The following is a 19,974-nucleotide window of genomic DNA, read 5'->3' as shown; positions in this document are numbered from 1 at the left end:
GCATGGCAAACTTAGTTTTTTCATTATTGCTTCCCTTCTTTCCGGACTTTCTGCTAGTTATGTCACTTTTCTCTGTCTCTCCGTTTCTAGGGACTACACAGACAGGCCTCTATTCTTTGGGATTTAAAATGAAAGCCTGAAACAGGCACTGACACCATCTTCTAGAAGATTTCTGGAAGAAGTCTCTTTCAAAGACCACATCCATCTTCCATTTCTACAAAATGTGGCAAATTTATACACAGGTTTGTGTCAATATGCAACCCCCTCTGTTCTTTCCCTTCATCTATTTTTTTTCCTCCGGTGAGCCCAGTAAAGCGTAAACCCCATAGGCAGCTATTAAAATCATACAAACATCCACCTTTCCATCACCTCACACAACCTCCAACATCCCTGTTTCAATATGTGCATATAAAAACTGAAAATAAAAACAGGGCCCTGTTTTTATCCTGACATATATGTACTGAAAACTACTTGCAAATGCCAGTTTATTAGGTTCCCTAATGCACAGACTAATGCAATCTACTACAAGAAGCACTGCAATAAATCCTGCCTTAATGAAGGTTATAAGGTTAATTTTTGTTTTAGAAAATTTGGACCTGTCAGTATATTGTTGATAAAATTCAACAACACTCCAAATTACAGCCACCGAAATGACTATTAAGTCGAATCAACAGCTCTCTTAACAGCTTTGAGAAAAAAAAAAAAACTTAATGAAGATAAGATTTAGCGCAGGAGATTGCATTAGTTTTACCTTCCTAACAAACTGGCAGCTGAATGTATGTTTGTCCACTGCTCATGATGTGCGAACCTGGTTGGTCTGGCGCTGTCCTTTCAGCACCACAGCTCCACTGAAAGATGTAAAGATGAAGAGCATACCGACTAGTGAAACTATCAAACTGTCAATAGGAATGGATGGCTGGATTTGAATTTGTAAACATAAAAAGTTAGTTTGTGTTATTTGAAAAGATGGCTGCACCTTCATTTTTAAACACCACTGACTGGTGCTTCTTGGGAAATAGCGGCAGCCACATTCGTCAGACAAAAAAACCCCTCTCATTCATTCATTCATTCATTCATTCATTCATTCATTCAACCAGTCACACTTGGGCAGCCAGAAAGTCAGGCATCTTCCTCACTTACACTACATTAGTCTTCCTACCCCTGTTCTTCTCTACTTGTCTGCTCTTGTTTCTTTTATCAGCCTCGCTGTCTGTTTGCATGATCTTTCAGTACACGACAGACACCATAACTCACGCTCCGTCCAGGACTCACAACATCCAGACATGATTCATCTTTGCTCTTGGAGTGTAGGAACCTTTAAAATCCTATCTTTGAATTACTTTTTCAGTGGGTCTGCTACAACTTCTAAAGACAATCTGACTATTAGACTATTATTAGAGGGAGGATATTAAAAAAAAAAAAAAAAAAAAAAATTCATCATAAATGAACTCTGACATCAAATACAGTGACCTGTAGCACATATTTTCTCAAAAGATTTATGCTGGGCTTTAGAGGGTGGGTACACTCAGTTATGAAAGTTAAAAGGGGGGAACACTGAGGTCAGGTGGGTTCACCTTGCATCGCATCCCTGCCCGTTCCCCCGTCCTATGCTCCCTGTTCAGATGACCATATGCGGCACTTCCTCTTTCATGCACTACCAATTTACCCCCACATCCCCGAGAGTGGAGTCACGGCCCGCTCAAAGGTACTCTCGTGTACAGGGCTGAAACTCAAAGTCGTTCATCATGTGGTAGCTCCCCTCAGGCCTACAAGCCCTGTAGAATAGGGTAAGAGAGGAGGAGGAGGAGGAGAGGAGTGAGGGGTGTGCAAAAGAAGGAACGACAGAGGAGTACTCACATGTACCATGTGTGCTTCTGGATCTGTTCTAACTGTAAAAGAGATGAGAAAATAAACAGTCAGTACACAAGCAACCAATTTGAATTGAATCATTTTATCATCATTTTGGTACCAAGCAATGAATCAAAAGCAACAGAATCATCAGTCAGTGTGTGTGTATAGAAGTGCCTGGTGCAGTATGGCTTCAGTAAGCCTTGAGCTTACTGGCTTAATGGAAACGCAGCAGGACAATACGGCCAGATTGAACGGTGGAAGTAAATAATGAGGCCTTCAAATATTAATACTGCCAATGGGGAAAAAAAAAACTTATTGGGAAAAAAAGAGTGAGACAGAGAGAGAGGTGCAGCAAGACAAAAGAGAGAGGTGATACCATGGAGCTATATAAACAGAGAATATTATCTCCCTCACACACACTGCTGACCCTGCCAAGCCCTCTGGTCCAAAGGGAATCTCCTGTTCTCATTCCCTTCCCATCTCTTTTACTCACACAAACACACACTCTCTTGATGCTACCCTTGTCATCACACTTTTAATGTGGCCATTTTGTCACAAACACTATCAGCACGGTGCTTTTGCAGAGAAAGGAAAAGCAGAAAGAGAGAAAACATTGAGCAAAAGGGCAATGGAGGAAGATGTCTCTTCGAGTGGCTCTGCCGTGTTTTAACTGCCCACAGAGGAAAACAGGATCAATGTCACTGCTGGGACTTTTTAATTTGCTCCTGCTGTTGTTGTGGAACCACAGGAGGGATACACATAGCAGTTCTAATTATTGTCACTTATTTAGAAGCATAGTTCTTGGGTATGTGTCTCCATCAGTGTCTCGATGTGTTCGCCGTCCCAGAGGATCTACCTCTGCGCCTCAGCACAGATAAATGCCTTCATGTGGTATCAGTGCAATCACAGAGGTGGGCAGACTGTGGTTACCAACTATAGCGGATTCCTGTCTGCTTTCACAGAGGTCATGGTATTGACAGAGACACCCTGCCTGTCAGATACAGGCCGGTGGGTGACCTACTCTCTCCAACTTTTATTGAAGGCCTGGAGGCAAGAGACCGATATCACACACAGGCATGAAAGTGATGGGCTTTGAAATGCAGTATCACATCAATCAGCCTCTAAATGTGACAGTACCAATTCCAGCTGCTTTCACTCAGGCAGCCAGGAATGCAGCTGTAATGTTGGCTTGGCAAGGTGTGTGAGTGTATATTCAGGTATGTCTTTATCTGGGTGCTGCATAAATTAATTCTCAAGCAAGCTTGCAGTGATACAAATGAGTGTAAGTCCCAGCATGTGCATGCATGTCTCTCAGTCATGCTGTGTGCTTGATAAGGGCAGGGAGAGACATGAGGATGGGTGAGGCAATGGTGAAAAAACTGTTTTAATGCTTCAACATTTTAGTAGCTATGGTTATATCACAGAAATAAGGCAGTAACTACATTCAATCATAAAAGTGCAAAAGGTAACACCAGATACAGTCCTAAAAGCTAAAAGCTAAGTAGCCTAGCTTAGCAGAGTAGCAGTACCTGCAGTTTCTCCCACCTTTACTCATGTAAAAAAACCTCATAAATCACATATTTAAGCATATATAATAAAAAATGTATTTAACTTCAAATGTATTTAACTTAAGAGTTAAAAAGGAAAAGACATGTGAGAAAGAAAAAAAGAAAATCACACTTTGTTTATCTGTTTGTTTCCCATGCAGACTTTAGATTATCTCAAGAGCAGTAATGTTGAGTTACCTTTTTAGGTTTTATATAAGGCATAAAATGAAGCTTTTACAATATATATCTGTAAGACATATTGGCTGGGGGCCTTGAAGCTATAATTTTTTATTTTTTTTTACAACTTCACTTTCTGTAGTTACTGCTATTGCTGAGGGAGCCCCATATCAGGAAGAGGAGCAACAAGATCCTGAGACACTACACACAAAGAGAAAGAGGGTCACGCATGGTCATAATGAAAGAAACTAGTGGTTTCAGTGCATGGGTGCAGTGAATGAGGTCACTTTTATTCTGGCACTTATGAAGACACATGAAAAAAAAAACACACACTTGCTATATTTTCATTCCAGAAACCATGGTACTTCATCTGCGCCGTCCCCTTGAGGGTATTATCTGTCTGTGATGAACTGCTCTTTAATATAACAAGCTAGCCAATCCCCTTCATTAGCCAGGGATCATGAGGAGGAAGATCTTTCCAGGGTGTCTGTGTTCATTTGAATTGAGAAGATGAGATGACTGCATTGAGGTGGCTGTACCGGTCGCCTCCAGGGCCCCGACTAAACAGACAGGAAATGAAGAGAAAGGCTTTTATTGAGCTAAGCCCCTTAAGCCTGGGTACGTGCCCTCCCACTCAGACTCTGTTGGGGCCTTGGTTTTGTGTGTGTACTTGTGTGCATCTTCTACTAGCAAAATCTAATTAACAGAAGGTGACAATAGACGTTTTGAGACACAGCCAGAAGTTATGGTCTGTTTAACCTGTCGATTTGATTCAGCAAACTACTGTCAACATTATTACAAATAATCCATAGCAAAAGAACATGTTCCCTTATGATGTCATTCCCACCCGTGAGTGTTCCCGTCTTTGTCTATGACTGTAAGGTCGGTGGCCACTGAACTCCAAGAATGCTCATTCTAACAGGGCTATTTGACATTCTGTAAGGTTACAACACATCCCCAGAGCTCTGTTTGGAGCCATCATGCACGAGAGGGGGGCAGACAGGTAGCATATTCTCTCCCAGCAGCTCTGTCCGTGTGTAACGCTTTGTTGAGGACAGCGCTGGAGGCTGGTGGACATATCTAGGGGATATCAGGGTGACCTGTCCTCGTCAGGCGGAGAGAACAGAAAAATAAAGCACATACAGCATACCAAAGAGGTGGGGTCTTTCTAGTTGATGTTTCAACACTTGCTGCTTATCTGAAGGGCTTCACCTTCAGGTTGTCAACTCCCCTGCAAATTAGCATCTCTTTCTTTGTAGCTTTTTACTGGTGTCTTTCACAGTTCTGTTAAAGTTAAAGTTATTCTGACACTGTGACAGATAAGATAAGGCGTGGGGGAAATGGAGCAGCAGCATCCACCTACAGGTGGTGTAACCACATTTGCTTACAGGTAAGTGCAGGAAAACTTTTGTTTACTGAACTGGTTCACATAGATACCTGGAGAGGGTGTGTACATACAGTAAGCAGGTGGAAATGTGGGTTTTTTATTTTTAAGCTAGAGTTACTTGCAAGTATGTCTGAATCCCTGTGCGTCGTCTTTTCTTGTCCTGCATTTTACATTCAGGGCAGCTCCATCTTCCTGTGAAGTATGTTCTTTCGAGTTCTCTAAACCACTTTCATTGTTTACATCTCCCTTTGTCCATCCCTCTCCTTCTCTATCCTGACTCGCTGCCCTTCACATCTCTGTGCTCCCGTGCTCTACTCCAGCCACCTTGCCAAGGTGATCAGTTGCTGTGTAGAACTGGCATTGTGATGAGTGCACTAAACAGTGCAGAGGGAGAGAACACAAACAGCAATCCTCTCGTGAATTCTCACCCTGTACTAGAGGAAGAACTCAAACAGAATTGGGGATGAGGAAAATACATTTGGAACACAAGGGAGGGAAGAAGAAACAAACAAAAAGACAATAGTTGGCTTGGCAGGAGCTGATATTAGCCACTTTAGTTTGACTGTGTATCTCTGCCATCTCACTCTCTCCTTGAAGCATTACAAGTTTTCCCTGCTTACTGTGAATTTGCAGAATAATGATTTTCCTTGCTTAACTCAGACCTGATATGTCTACTCAAATAACATCTAAATGTGCTTTTCTGCTTTGACGGCATCATTAGAAAACACTGCTGGTCTTGGACCACGGATATGAAATTCAATACCGATACAATACAATACAATACCGATACAAAGCAATACAATAGCTTCTTCCCTGCAGCGGTCACCCTGCTGAACTCACAACCCCGGTGTCCCCCCCCCACACACACAACCCAGAGACTGTGACTGCCACACCAACCCCCTCAGCCACCTAACCTTGCACTGAACTGTTCTGAACCGTCTCTACTCATTGTCTAGCACTCACTGTATTTATTCCCGCTACCTCATCATTGTAATTCGCTACCTCATCATTGTAATTCATTGTAATTCACAGTGTAATTTATTGTACCCTACATATGCACATCTCCACTTTACTTATGCACACCCTCACTTTACATACCTGTACAGCACACACTTGCCCTTTAACTGCTCTTTTGCACTTCTGGTTAGATACTAACTGCATTTCGTTGTCTTAGTACGTGTACTCTGTGCAATGACAATAAAGTTGAATCTAATCTAATCTAATCTAATCTAATACAGGTCTTTTCAATTCAATATGAGTCACTGAGAACATATGAATTGTGCATAATGAGGAGCAAAGAATACTCTATACCCTCATGTAGTATAGAAACACATTATGAATACTACTGAAGAATAACAACTGAAGCATAACTGAATTTACATTTACATACATATATATATATATATATATATATATATATGGTGTGTGTTTGTGTATATAGAACACCTATGGGAGATTTTGGACTGACATGTTAGACAGGACTCCACCATCAAAACACCAAAATGAGAGAATATCCTATGGATTGGGGCATTTTCAAACTGGAAGAGACCACTCATTTTTCACGTACTTCCTTCCTGTATGTAATAACTACACCTACAGCCACATGGTTGTCAATCAGATATGGGTGTGATGTTCCTTCAAAAACCACGGGCATTGCTCTATACATGTAGCTACTTCCTATTTAGTTTTGCAGCAGCCTGCACTCTTTTGGGAAGGCTTTCTGCAAGAGTGTGGAACCTAGCTGCAAGGTTTATCTCATTCATTCCCATTCAGCCATTAAAGATGATTCCTTCTTGGACCTCGCCTGGAAGCTACGATATCTGTGTATCATGAAGATTTCCCTCTATTGGAGCGAAGGGGCCCAAGACCAAAAGCACACAGAAGTATATGAAGATAATCCTATTGCTTTGTCATCATCCAGTCTGTTTATTGAACTGACCGTTAGTCTTTTGGTAGCATCCACTTCAATCATGCCACGGAGAAGGTTCTGACAGTCTGGAGGGATGAAGTGTGGCATGTGAAACACTCCCAACTTCACCTTCTCCAGAAGATTCCTCAGGTTGTCATCATCAAACGGCAGGGCACCCTGGAGAGAGACACGCAAGAGGCAGAGAGTGAGAAGAGAGAAAAGAAATAGCAAATGGTGAAGATGTTCTGTAGGTGCAGGGATGAAAAAAACTTAGTAGAGAAGAAACAGTGTGCACTTGTTTTAACGGCAGCATTAGAACCGAAAATAAGACGATCGAGGGCAGGAAAGAAAAAAAGAATGCGAATGACTAACAAGGCTCACCAGAACAAACGAAACCACATTTTGAGTCTTAATCCTGCTTGACTTAAAGAACAGGCTTGCTTTCTCAACTTGTTCAACTCTCCAATTAGAGCATTCTGCCTTCAGCCATGATGCAAAATAAATAATAAACAGCGGTAAGCTGAAAACAGGGCTTTTCTAATAATTACCCAGCTTTCTCATTTACCTCGTTCATTTAGCATTCTCTCATCAGAGTCATTTATCAGAGCGAGCTGACACCTCACAGATGTGGCTGTTTGATGAATGACAACCTCCACAAGAAGACAAGATGTAGGGGGGAGAGAGAGAGAGGAGAAGAGTGAGAAAGACAGAAAGTAAAGCTGAGAAATGAAGAAGGGTAGAGGGAAAAAAAATGAAAAAAGAGGGCAAGCTTGTATAACAGATGATCTGAGTGCAGCCTAACTGCTGGGGAGTATGCATGTCTCCCACAATCAGACAAATGGTTATCTCGCAGCCAGACAGCAGGACAAAACCGGAGAAAGACAGTATTCATCTGCAGTCTAACAGTGAGAGCGGGAAAAAAAACAACAAACTTTTGTTTGGAGTGAGAGAAGTAAGGCCACGATGGAGACAATGGTAAACAACATCAGGTTTACGCAACACAAGAGTACAAGGGAGACTGTCCTTAACAAAAGTAAACACGCACATATGAGACAGAAAGAGACGGAGTGAGGAACAAAGAGGCAAAAACAAAGACAAATACACAGGGCCTGTGGCCAGAAGCCGCCCTGTCAGCGTTGGTATTTATTTTGGGCTCTCTTCTTTTCAGTTTGGCTGTATGAATTATTCATGGTGCAGGAGTGTGTAGGAACTATAGTACAGCTGTTGATGAAACAAAGCTTCGGGGCTGCATGGCTGGGGAACCACAGACATAATGTAGCTGGAGAATAGACCTGATTATGGATACAGCGTTGTGTGTGTGGATACAGGATAATGAATAAAAAGATGCTTCTATTCTCTGATCTTCTATTGCGCAAGAATATCAGCTTGCGGGCGTCTCTGCAACTTTTTTTTTCTTCTGGTGAGACCTTGTAAATGGAAGGATTTTGGATTTAACTCCCTGAACCCTCAGTTTATGCTCTAGGCCCTGTGGTGGCTTCAAGCTCCCATCATCTTCTTATTCCACTGAGGTCAACCTCAAGTCAACAACCAGGGTGCAGTCATAACTGTCCTGTCACAAGGTTCATTTGCTTGCTCCTATTGATCCAGTACAGCTGGTATAAAGGCTAGACATACTGTTGGCTATGAAGGGACAGCAACACTTTATGGTAAAATTATATTATGCCACATTTCACAGGGGAGTTTTAAACTGTTTGTCAGTCCAATCACCATCAATTAGTGAAGAACAAGCTGACACTCACCACCAACAGGGCAAAAAGAATGACCCCACAGCTCCAGACGTCTGCTTTCCTCCCGTCATACTTCTCTCCCTGTGGACAAGAGAGTGTTTGTTAGCGCGCTTGGACAAAGTGTTAGGGCTGTTTAAAATAAGGGGCAGGATTAAGAAGAAGAAGCTAGTGGAGCAGAAACAATATTATGAATCTGTTAAAGAAAAGACTTACCCTGATGACCTCTGGACAGGCGTAGTGCGGAGATCTGTTGGAAAAACAGAAAAGAAGTGCAAACAGTGAATGAATGGAGGAATTAACGAAAAGAAGGAACAAATCTAGGTTATTATGGTCTTCTCCACATCTAGTGCTGTGCTGCAAAGTAAGTCAGGGTTATACAGTCATGACACAGCAAACATTACACACTCGTAACACACCTTTATAAAAATGTGAAAAGAACAATTTAGGCAGACAATAAATGTCTCCAGTGAACATAGATCAAGATGTGCTTCGGGAGTTGAGACATCCTGAGGGTGTCTGGAAGTCCTCCTGCTTACTCACTCAAGGGCATCCTCTCATAGCAGACAGTGAACAGACCCACTAATCTTTACAACACCTGGATGGGCTGACAGTAAACCCAATGACTAGATTGACACATCAATATCGTATGAAGATTTATGGAGCTACCTCGCAATGGCTGCTCCATAAGCCAATGGCTGTGGATGAGTGGAGCAACTGTGGAGTGACTTGTTATTCTTTTCGTACACAGTTTAACTTTTTCCTTGTGCTCCGACATTGCCAGATTTCCAAACTCAGTATCTTGACATAAAATAGGGAAATAAGAGCTTTACATCAATCTATAATCAAATAAATTGAACAACGTTTGAATCTCAGAGTGTTTTTTCCCCTCTGATGTCACAGCATATAGAGAGCAAATCAGGCACCCGCCCTCCAAAACCTCTCAGCCTGGTGATACGTCTTCCACCTCCTTCTCCTGCTCAGTCTTATCTAATAGCGGGATATTTGCCTCTAATGAGAGACAATCTGAAGTCTGTAAACATGGCGCCCATTAGCTCGGCTGTTGTCTGGTGTATTCATGAATACCAGCTCTGACAGCCCGGCTTCCTCAGGCTGTCAAAATACTGGCCGATAACAAACACTGCCACCACGTCGACGGGGTAAGTTCAAATAGGAGCCTATGCAAATACTGCCTTCCTGATTGCAAGTGTCATAGTGCATTATGCAGATGAGCGAGGAATAAAAATAAAAAAAACAAGCCTCAGATTTGCACTAGTTATGCCTCATGAGGGCCACAAGCCGCAGCTGGAACCAGCACGAATATGAACTCATTACTTGCACAGGCTTTAGGTGGCAAACACGGGACTGGAAAACAAGCCCTTAAGCTTCCTGCTTTATCAGAACACGCAGTTAAATCAGTCAGCCATGTCACGTACAGCATATGGCAAATTTTATAGCAAGAATTGTTGAAATATGTAAGCCATTAAACTATACATTCTGTCTAAAATTGTTTAATCCTGCTGCGTTTACCTGTGTTTACTGGCCTAATTTAATCAAAGATAAAAAAAAAAGAGAATCTTAGTTTCTAACATTAAAGTCCAGGTCTCATATGAAAGCCCATACTTCCTGAAATTCACATTATGATAAAAAAAAATCTCTTGCTGCTCACACCACAAATTCAGATTATAGACTAGGATACTACAGATAAATAGAAAGCCTTAAGAGCCACTTCTCTCTGACCGGAGTGAAAAATGCAGGCTTTTGAACAACAGTTGCGCCTGGGTTGACATAACATCAGTCTTTTCTTGCTATTTGCTAAAGCTCATTTACTCTCTCCACCACTAACACCACTAACAGCACATAAATAAAGTCAACAGACAGGACAAGAAATTTGGCTATATTCTGAGGGCAACAAATAGCCACATAGTGGGACAAAATGCTGCCGCTGCGAGTGGTTTGCGCGACAGCATAAAGGGAGACAAAAAATGATAAAGATGATTTAAAAGCTGTCTTTATCTCCACTGAAGAGCTTATCAGTGTCAGAGTGTCTGCACTGGAGACAGATCTGTGGACTCCCAGTTCAAACAAGCCCTCTAAAGTTTACCGTGAGCTCACCAAGTCCCTCACACAGTTTGAGGAGTATCATGAGCTTAAGAGATATGAGATCCTACAGGAGCAGTGTGGCCCAGTAATATTGAGGAGACACTTAGACATGCAGCTCATCTTCATGAAAATTTTGTATGGCTCCTCACTGCTTACAAGATAATTTCCTTTCATCAATCAGTGCAACAGAACTTAAACAGCCAGCACCGATGAACTCAGAGCTGGGCTCATGCAGCCAGAGACAGACTGAGAAGTAGGCTGTGTGTGCGTTCCTGGGTCCATATTTGTACGTGTTTGTCAATGCCTCGGCTCATCTATATATGTCTGTACGTCTGCATGTATTTATGGATGTGCTCCGAGGCTCCCCCTACTCTACCTGGGGCGAGTCTCATCTTCACTCAGCTCCATTACCCGTGGCAAATGGAATACATTTGTGTCAGACTGCTGCATGGTGAGAGGGGGCCAGATAAATGCATTTAATTAAAAACTGTCATATCTACACTTAGAGATGGGACAGTCAGAAGAGCATGAATAATCAATAACCACACACGCAGCATATGGCACCTTCACATGTATTAGGGAATGGCAAATAAACACATGTGGAGCACGCACATTCCTGTGACACACACACACACACACACACACAAGCAGAAGTGGATGTGGTGATGGGGCGGAGAGTAGAACGAAAACAGAACTGCTTTGCTTAGCTGTGTGTGGGAGTGTGTGTGTGTGTGTGTGTGTGTGTGTGTGTGTGTGTGTGTGTGTGTGTGAGAGTAAGAAAATGCTGTGTTCCTACCTGGAACAAGTACCTTTAGCACTTTGTAAATGTATGAGGGGGACTGAGCAGAAATATATAGTTCGTCTACAGGATGCTGCAAAAAGCTGAGTAAGAGCTGTCGCACTCTATGGCCTTTCTAGGAAAAGCAAGCACTTCAGTGTGGTCATCATGGCTGCAGAATGACTCAGTCGTGCACATTTTACTTGCAGATAGCTATGCACGCAGCTCTCAGTTGGCCTGATCTCTACCGATGAGTCATGAGAGCTTAGGCACTGTGCTACTGCTGGAAAAAAAAAAAAAATTATGAAACAGTTTCAACTGCATGCTTGTGTGTGTGCATGCACATACTTAAATGAGCGTGCATGCGTATTATAAAAGGGGGAGGGAGTCAGAGACAGAGAGAGAGACAAGCAGAGAGAGACAACCAAGCAAGCAGAGGACAAAGGGTCTAGGAGGTCAGGGATGAACTAAGCCTCGCCAGCGGTGCGTGCGCATGTGTGTTCGCTGAATTGCGTGTATGCGAGTGTGTGTAATTTCAGTTGCGGCTGATTTAAAGGTATAATCTGGACAGAATCAGGTCTGAGCTGGGGACAGATGTCACAGGGCCTCTCTATCTCCCAGCCCTGTGCGCAGTGTCATGTGTAACCACAGAGCAAAATTCTCCCTAAGACATCCAGACCACCAGGAATCTGCATAAAAAACACCCTGCTTCACCCTTTGCTTTACAGCTAATGGGCTGTCCATACCACCACATTGCTGATTTGCTTGATGTTTACCTATTATGAGATCTTAATATGCCTACATATTAAGATCTCATTTCAAGTATGAACTGCAGGTAAGAGTGAATTGAAACACATAGAGAACAACTCTCTGTGCTGCAGTGAAAACTTGTTTTAATCCATGCTGTTGCTGAGTTTATTCTTAAAAAGTAAACCATCATCAACTGTGTCGCTTCTTTTATGGACATATGAACCTGTACACCGTTCACTAAACTTAAGGGTTAAATAAAAACACTTCCGCAGTATAGATGGCCATATACGAAACACTTTGAAAGTGACTTTTCCTGCGAGCGAATTCATTACGGTCGTTGTGGGATTGATAGGCCTGGCGTGGTCGTGACTGCCAGATCATAAAACCCAGCGCCAGATATGAGGAGATGGAGAGCAGTAATGTGTGGCCGTGGCCCTGGCCCCGCTCACAGCCAGACAACACACTCTGTGAGAGACACCAACCACCTCTCCTCCAGAGATCAACACTGCGCGATAAACGGAGGCTTTGAGAACAGAGGGCTTCATTGCTGCACTCATCATTCTCTCTCTGCTTCTCCTCTCTGTTGGATACCGGCAACTCCACCTCCCTCCCCCCTACTATGACTTATCTTTACCTTCAGGACATTCTTGGCCATGGATGTGAGTCAGACATTACATTAGAAGACATGCATCACAATGTTTTCAATATTACTTACCCACAGCTGGTTTCCAGCAGACTGTCTCCAACCTGAAGGGAGGCCATGCCAAAGTCTGCTATCCTGATGTTGTTCTTTTCATCTAGCAACAGGTTCTCTGGCTTCAGATCCCTGTGGCTGGAAGATTGTGAGACAGAAACATAAGACGGTTAATGGGACATGAAATAATGCATCATGTTATATAAACTAGTGAAAATGAAAGGTGTGCTGCAAGGTCTATCAAACACCTGTGGATCTAGCTTGGATACACACAGCTGTGAACAACACAGCACCTCAACCTGTTACTGAGCGCGTGCCCCCCCCCCCCCCCCCCCCCCCCCCCCCCCCCCACTCCTACCCACCCGTCCTCTCTGCAACACCTCTCCTTTTGATCCGTCCATGCTGAAGCTAGTGGGCTCCCACCTCAGTGCTGGGCTGGTATGAGGTGTGACAGCCCCCTGCTGTGTTCTTTTCTCCTTCTCTTTCCCTCCCTCTTCGCCCCTCAATCCCTCTCCTCTCATCTCCCAGACAGCCACCAGCAAACCGGCTGAGCAAAGGGCGTCAAGGCGAGACAGCCGCAGAGGTGGTGTTCATTAGCTGCCATTCATTACCACTAAACACAGCGAGAGGGGGGGGGATAATATCCAGCGGACAACATCTCCCTCCCTTAAAAGGGCCCATTGAAAGGAATATCTTTCCCATATCATGTATGCTGTTGCCGTGTCGGAGGTTAAAATCTCAATTTTGATGAGAGACTGTTCAAAAGCGGAGTGGCATTAGCACTTTATCGCACATTTAACACCTCTTCCCGGGTTGAGGGTTGTATTGCATCATACTGTGCCATTCTTGTTATGTCTACCGAGGCTGAAGGAAGCACCACGACCATCACACACATGTACGCGTGCTTACACTGATATCTATCCATCTGTCTTTCCTGCATTCTTACATATGTGTCTACTTGCTTACCTCTCTCTATGATTTTTGTAATCAGGGGGAGAGTTACGGAGCCACGGGGCTGTCAGGATGTCATGAAGTGTCATGAACTAGACTTTCATCTTCTCTTCAGATTAATTATAGAAAGGGGAGTGGAACAATAGCTGGATGCGTCTGCCTTTGAAGAGTGCCTCATCACAATGGACGTTTAACCTTAGATGACATCGGCTGCTGTACAACTCGTTTCCTGTCCTGAGGGATTAGCTGTCAGCTGGTCACTGGCAGTCTCTGTGATCCCTGCTATAATTGAAATAAAACACAGATAGCATCTAAAACAGTTCTCCCCAGGCTAAAACCTTTATCAATTCACACAACCATCATTTGGCAGGGATGTCAGCAGCCTGAGATTTAGCCTTTTAACTAATACTGTCAAAGCACACGAGGTAGGAACAAACAATTATTGAACTGCTCAGGGGCTACCAGTGTGAGACTGTGGTTGTGCTGGGCATCTGTGTATAATCCTTCCTCTATTTCAGCAGGCCAGTGCCCTATAGAAAATGTTCTTTGTCAGCATGAATTAATTAAATAAAGCTTTAAAAAAACAATGTTTCTCCTGGCAACAAAAATGTTTTAGACATCTGAAAGTTACAAATCACTTATGACTGGAGTTTAAACATGACAGGAGGTCAACTCGTAACTTTGTCGACACAGGAACCAGACTACAGGGCCCGCAGAACGTTTAATAATTTGGTGTGACATCAGTGAGAAAAGCGACAGCAATGACAGCACTGTGTTTCAGACAGTTTTTAAAAGTGGTTTGCTATTGACAGCATAGGAGAGGTAGCATCCTGATCTTTGCAGACCCCAATAAGACAGCCAAAGCCTCAACAGAATCATAAATATCCAAGTACGCGCAAACTGTCAGCCTCAGATGTAAACATGCACACTAAATCATTATTTGAAAGACCCATAAACATGGCATAAAAATTGCGTAATCTCAGGCCTATAACATGTAAAACACAAAAGAGCCAAATCTCAAGAGACTGATGCACAAAAGAGAGATGGCAGTAGCGTATTTATCCACTAACAACATCAAGGGGACAAATTGCATCTGGATGCTTTATTGGTTGTCAGGACCCTAGTATCAGTAATAGGACATTAAACTGACACATTAGGCTGCACTTTGCTACTGTAATCTTGCTCGCACAGCAGGGATTGCAGCAGGGATATCTCATATGCCATGCGGGAGTGGATGCTAATGTTAAGAGAACTCAATGTTAAGAGAACTCAACAGCTGCAGTGAACTTGAATGTAACTGTAGGTTTTTCTTCCCAGAAATTTGGGAGCTGTGTGCCACATCCAAAAATATTCTATATGTCATGAGTGCGTGTATTGTTTGCACAGGTGGTTTCTGTGGGAAATTAATCTGGATAAATGTTAGTGCAACGCTTGGCCCATATGGAACACAAGAAAGGAGGGAATACAAAACTAAAGATACTAAATACCAAAGGAGGGCAACTATTTAAGGATGAGTATCGTCATCCATTATGGTAGCATATATTATTATCTATTACACAGGTCTCCCTTGATATGTGGCACAGGCCTCACAGTTCACTGTGCACTAACCACTTACGATGCTGCTCAGTTTAATTTACAGGGCACATGTGTGTGTCTACATGCTGTCTGAGCAAGGTTTACACCCCAGTGGGGCTGTTAGACATGATTCTTGCAATCTAACACCAAGCTCTTAATTGCCTGTGATCATTTGCACGTATTATACTGATATGTTGTGTTTTATAGAAGGTTGTAATGGGTCTGTCCTCTTGGGGCTCACATCCCTACAATATCCCAGACATGTTTATGGTGATGAGCAGTTTTGTAACTAAATTCTCTAAGCCTGAGGAAAATATACTTTTCCCCATGGTGTCACATTTGACATACACAATGTTAAATATTACCGGCTTGTTATGCCTGCTATCACACCAAATACGTGGCACTAATTAGCTAAACCAGAACACTTGAAACTAACACTAATGGCTCAAATGCATCTTTTTGACACATTAACATGCCTGGGAAATAATACACCTGTTTTTGCATTTTTATGAAGTACTAAAGCTATCCTGGTATCATTATTGTCAGCTGGAGTGAGGGTTTTTAACCATCACTGCGAGTTGAAACGCACCCATTTAGCCTCCGGCACACCTCTGTGTCATCCTCCTCCTTCTATCTTTCCTTTTTTAACTTTTTTAGGCTTCTGTTGACCCAATTAGAGAGAGACCAAGCACATTCACTAAAATTGCTTTAGGCTATTATTCAATCGCATTAGCAAAAGAGGACAACATTCTGACTGCTGACTTGGGTGTGCTAGGCACAATTGTTCATTAGCCGACGGGGTTAATTGTGTATTAAGAGCAATTACGGGCAAGAAAGATAAAGTTGCCTTTTTTTTCCTGTTTTGCTGCATAATGGAATTGGTCTGTTTTACACGTTTGCTTAAAGAAAGTGATTGGTGATTTTTTGCTGTTGAATTTGTGTCTTTGTCATCTTTAAGGTAGCCAAGTGACAAAATCCAACTGCACAACATTTGAAACACCATTTGTTCATGTTACAGGTAAGAAGCAGTCGGTTACACATGAGACACAATAAAGGTTTCTTTTCATGCCTTTTGAGGAGAAAACCTGAAATTATTTTATTTAGCTAATAACAAAGAAAGAATTGATTTCTGGCATTGGTGTACACATGTCATATACTAGACTGTCCTGATCATGTTAGCTACACTACAACACATTTAAATATTTCCGATAGATTTAACATATATACAGCACGGCATCTAGCTGAAGCTGCAGCCCCTGTCTCTGGTTATGTGTATGAAATGATCATCGTTATGCTTTGTAGTCCACTAAGAATGACCACCATAGGCTATCATGGTGTTGTGTCAAACTTTCTTGAGAGAATTATTATAATACCATATCTAGTGGGCTTTCAATACTGCACAAAAGTATCCCACAATGCAGCTTGAAAAAAAGTTTCATAAGGATGCACGCACATGTGCAAATAGGTGATGCAATTCATCCCTGCCAGTAGTTTCACACTATTCCACTGATCTACAATGTGTCAACAAAGGCAGTGAAGTTGAAGCTTGTATGTATGTAAACAATGCAGGATTCAAATATATTTGAAAATGTTTTATGGAGCAGGAAATGCAGTCAGCACATTTGTCAGACTTCATGGATACACACAGTAGTTTTTATTGAGTAACACTGAATGTAAACATGACTAAGAAAACACCACAGGGCACCCTTAAGTGCTATTTTCTTAGAGACATCATGTAATTATTGGTCTCATTCAATTTCACATTCTTGTCCCGATATCAAAAAGTTTGCTCGGATAGCTGTGGTACAATGCTTAATGCTCCCTAACACCGGTGCCCTACACATTTCAGTAGTCTCCTCTCATGTAACTTATATTTAAACTGGATTAGTATTGAGAGGAAATCACAATTATTTTTCCACACAAGATTTGCCTCTCTAGTGACGGGTTACAAGAGCATTTCTTGTGTCATCTGGGGCATTTTTATCTTTTCCTCTGGGGTTTTGAGCAACACTGGGGAAGGAATGCATTGTTGCATGTAATGCAGTGACTAAAATGTGGGATTTCAATGATGGCTAGATCTGCAATAAACAAACTATTTGCTTTGTTGTGCCAAATCTGTGTGTGCAACCCAGCGTTTGCTCTTAATCCAGAGGAGTTCGACTGGGGAAGATAGGATGAGCAGCAGACCTCCAAGGCAGAATAAACAGACAAGCTGTCAGAAAAGCATTGGAGTGAAGGAGTGGCAGAGATATTAAAAACCCATAGCACATCAGGCATCCAACACATGGTGCCATGGCAGTGCAAAATTGCCCTTGAAATTGTCAGCTATGCCTTGTGCAGAATTAGAGAGGTCATCGTCTGTATCATTATCTTATATCTGGTCATCTCTTCCTTTATTTTAGTAGTTAAAAGCATTTTTGTTTTTCTTTTGTTTTTCTTGTTCTCCTCTTTTTCCCCTTTTCTATTCACTATTTAACTGCCACTATTTAACTTCCCTTGTGCAGGTGGTCTTCACATCTTTCTTGTGATACACTTCCTCTTACAACCACCACCTCATTCTGCCTAATTCAAGCACCAAAAACCAACCTAGTACTTTTCATTCTGCTCCATTTTTCATACCCATTTTACCCAATCCATTTCCATTTCTCCATCTTCCTCTCAACATCAACATCCCTCCTCTCACCCAGTTCCATTTCAATGCGTTAACCGGCATTGCAGGTGAAGAAAGTAGCAGAAAAATATAAAGACAAGGAGACAGAGAAGAAGATTTCCATTCTGTGATGTTAGCAACCACAGCTGTAATGACGATTGGCTATAAGTACAGGCTTTCTACAGGAGACAGACAGACAGACTATCATCTGGGAAAACTCTCCTGAGAGTGTCAGCAAACACTCACAAACAGCCACGAGGGCATGGGTTGCTATTGACAGAGGGATAGACATGCAGAGGATGGAAGATGACATGAACTGCATGCTGTAGAACAATGACAACAAATGAAAAAAACAAAACAAAGAAGTAATACAGAAACAATAGTCAGGTTTCCATCCATCCAGATTAATGTGACTTTCCATCTACTACTGTTATGTTAACATTAGGGATTGGATGCATAGAGAGTAACAGCTGGTGATGTCAATTCTCCAGTCTGGTGCAATTAAACTGTTGCAGAAGAAGAGGGGGCAATGGGAAAATCATATAGAAAATGTGAAGAAAGTAAGGCATTTGTTTGTCTGAGGAAAGTTACAATCTTTTTTAATTTTTTTTTTTTGTTCTTTCAAAATTCTGGTATCTCCAATCTGTAAATGCACATATCAAAAATGAGCATGAAAACAAGTGGAGACAGACTGTGGCAGAGAGGAATACGTAGGTTTGGGGCTTAGGCATGAGGGCGATACATCAGGAGGTTACAGATTTTTAAACCAATTTTTAGATTCTGCTACACCGTGTCTACTGAGGCAGTTAAATACCCTTGGTCGTATTGCCAATATTGAATTTACATGGTTTATCTATATCATATTGATTGGTCATATTAATTAGTCAATTATAGAATTCACTATCATTATCACTGGTTATTATATCTATAAAAACTGTACTATATCTCAAGATTTATCACTTCTCTAATAAACAATTACATTTGTTATGGCTGAAAATTTGAGCAATATTGGCTACCCTAAAAGACCCGTGGCTTGCTTTATTTCGCTCTGTGGAGCTATGACAAAGTGACGGCATAGACGGGTGCATGTGGCTCTCTAAGCTGAACAAAGCAGCTAATGACAGAGGGAGTGCGTGTGAGAGGAAGAAAGGTGGATACGGATGATGAGCATGATTATGCCACTGCGTGGGTTTAATGTGACTTCTGGACCAGGTGTTTGTTTGTGCACATGTAGGTGGCGGCAATAATCTGCACATCAGTGTCAGGGAAAAGGAGGATGTGTGACTGTCTGAATGTGTGTGTGTGCACGTTTGATCAAGCTATGTGTTTTAGTCACGGGGATCTCCTCCAAGGTTCACTCGCAATCTCTGCCTTACTTAGTGGGATGGTTGGAGGTACTTTATGTGACAGATAGTCTTTATCTCACACCCACACACAGTCACATTGAATTAAACACACACACACAGCAGTGTTAAGTGGGTTATAAGGGGAAAGACCGAAGTCATTATTAAACAAACAGAAGAGGGGTGAGAAAGAGGACAGAGCATGTTATAGTCGAAGTGTATGGCTTTGAAAGTGTATAAGTGTGTGTGCTCATGCTCATGAAAATGCACTGTGTATTGTAGATCAAGTTAATCAAAGGGGTGTCATGGGAGTGGGTGGAAAAATAGACTGCGAGGTGATACAGGGGTGTGTTAGGTGTCAACTCTAGTTCACTTGACCTCAGGTTGAATACTGGGTTTGGTCTCACTGTGGCTTTAGAAAAAATCAATTCAATATACCTTCACTTCCCACATGAAAATAGAAGCATAGGGCACTCCGTTTATTATAAGAAATTAGAGCATACAGTGCTTTCTA

The 19,974-nt window shown here is 42.2% G+C and overlaps 1 protein-coding gene across 1 annotated transcript in view; it reads right to left on the bottom strand.

The window, feature by feature from the left end:
* Nucleotides 1-19,974, bottom strand: part of LOC111228590 (serine/threonine-protein kinase BRSK2-like) — a 171,084-nt gene that overhangs the window by 34,853 nt on the left and 116,257 nt on the right. Inside the window, exons 5-9 of the mRNA XM_022754570.1 lie at nucleotides 12,963-13,079; nucleotides 8,833-8,866; nucleotides 8,632-8,700; nucleotides 6,902-7,048; nucleotides 1,858-1,889 (exon numbers count right to left, since the gene is read on the bottom strand). Of these exons, the coding sequence (XP_022610291.1) occupies nucleotides 1,858-1,889; nucleotides 6,902-7,048; nucleotides 8,632-8,700; nucleotides 8,833-8,866; nucleotides 12,963-13,079 (399 nt within the window). The remainder of the gene's footprint in view (nucleotides 1-1,857; nucleotides 1,890-6,901; nucleotides 7,049-8,631; nucleotides 8,701-8,832; nucleotides 8,867-12,962; nucleotides 13,080-19,974) is intronic.

Source organism: Seriola dumerili, unplaced genomic scaffold, assembly GCF_002260705.1.
Source record: "Seriola dumerili isolate Sdu_G_001 unplaced genomic scaffold, Sdu_1.0 BDQW01000219.1, whole genome shotgun sequence".
Lineage (NCBI taxonomy): Eukaryota > Metazoa > Chordata > Actinopteri > Carangiformes > Carangidae > Seriola > Seriola dumerili.
Note: the sequence above shows the minus strand (reverse complement) of the source record. Positions and strands in the feature narration are given on the sequence as shown.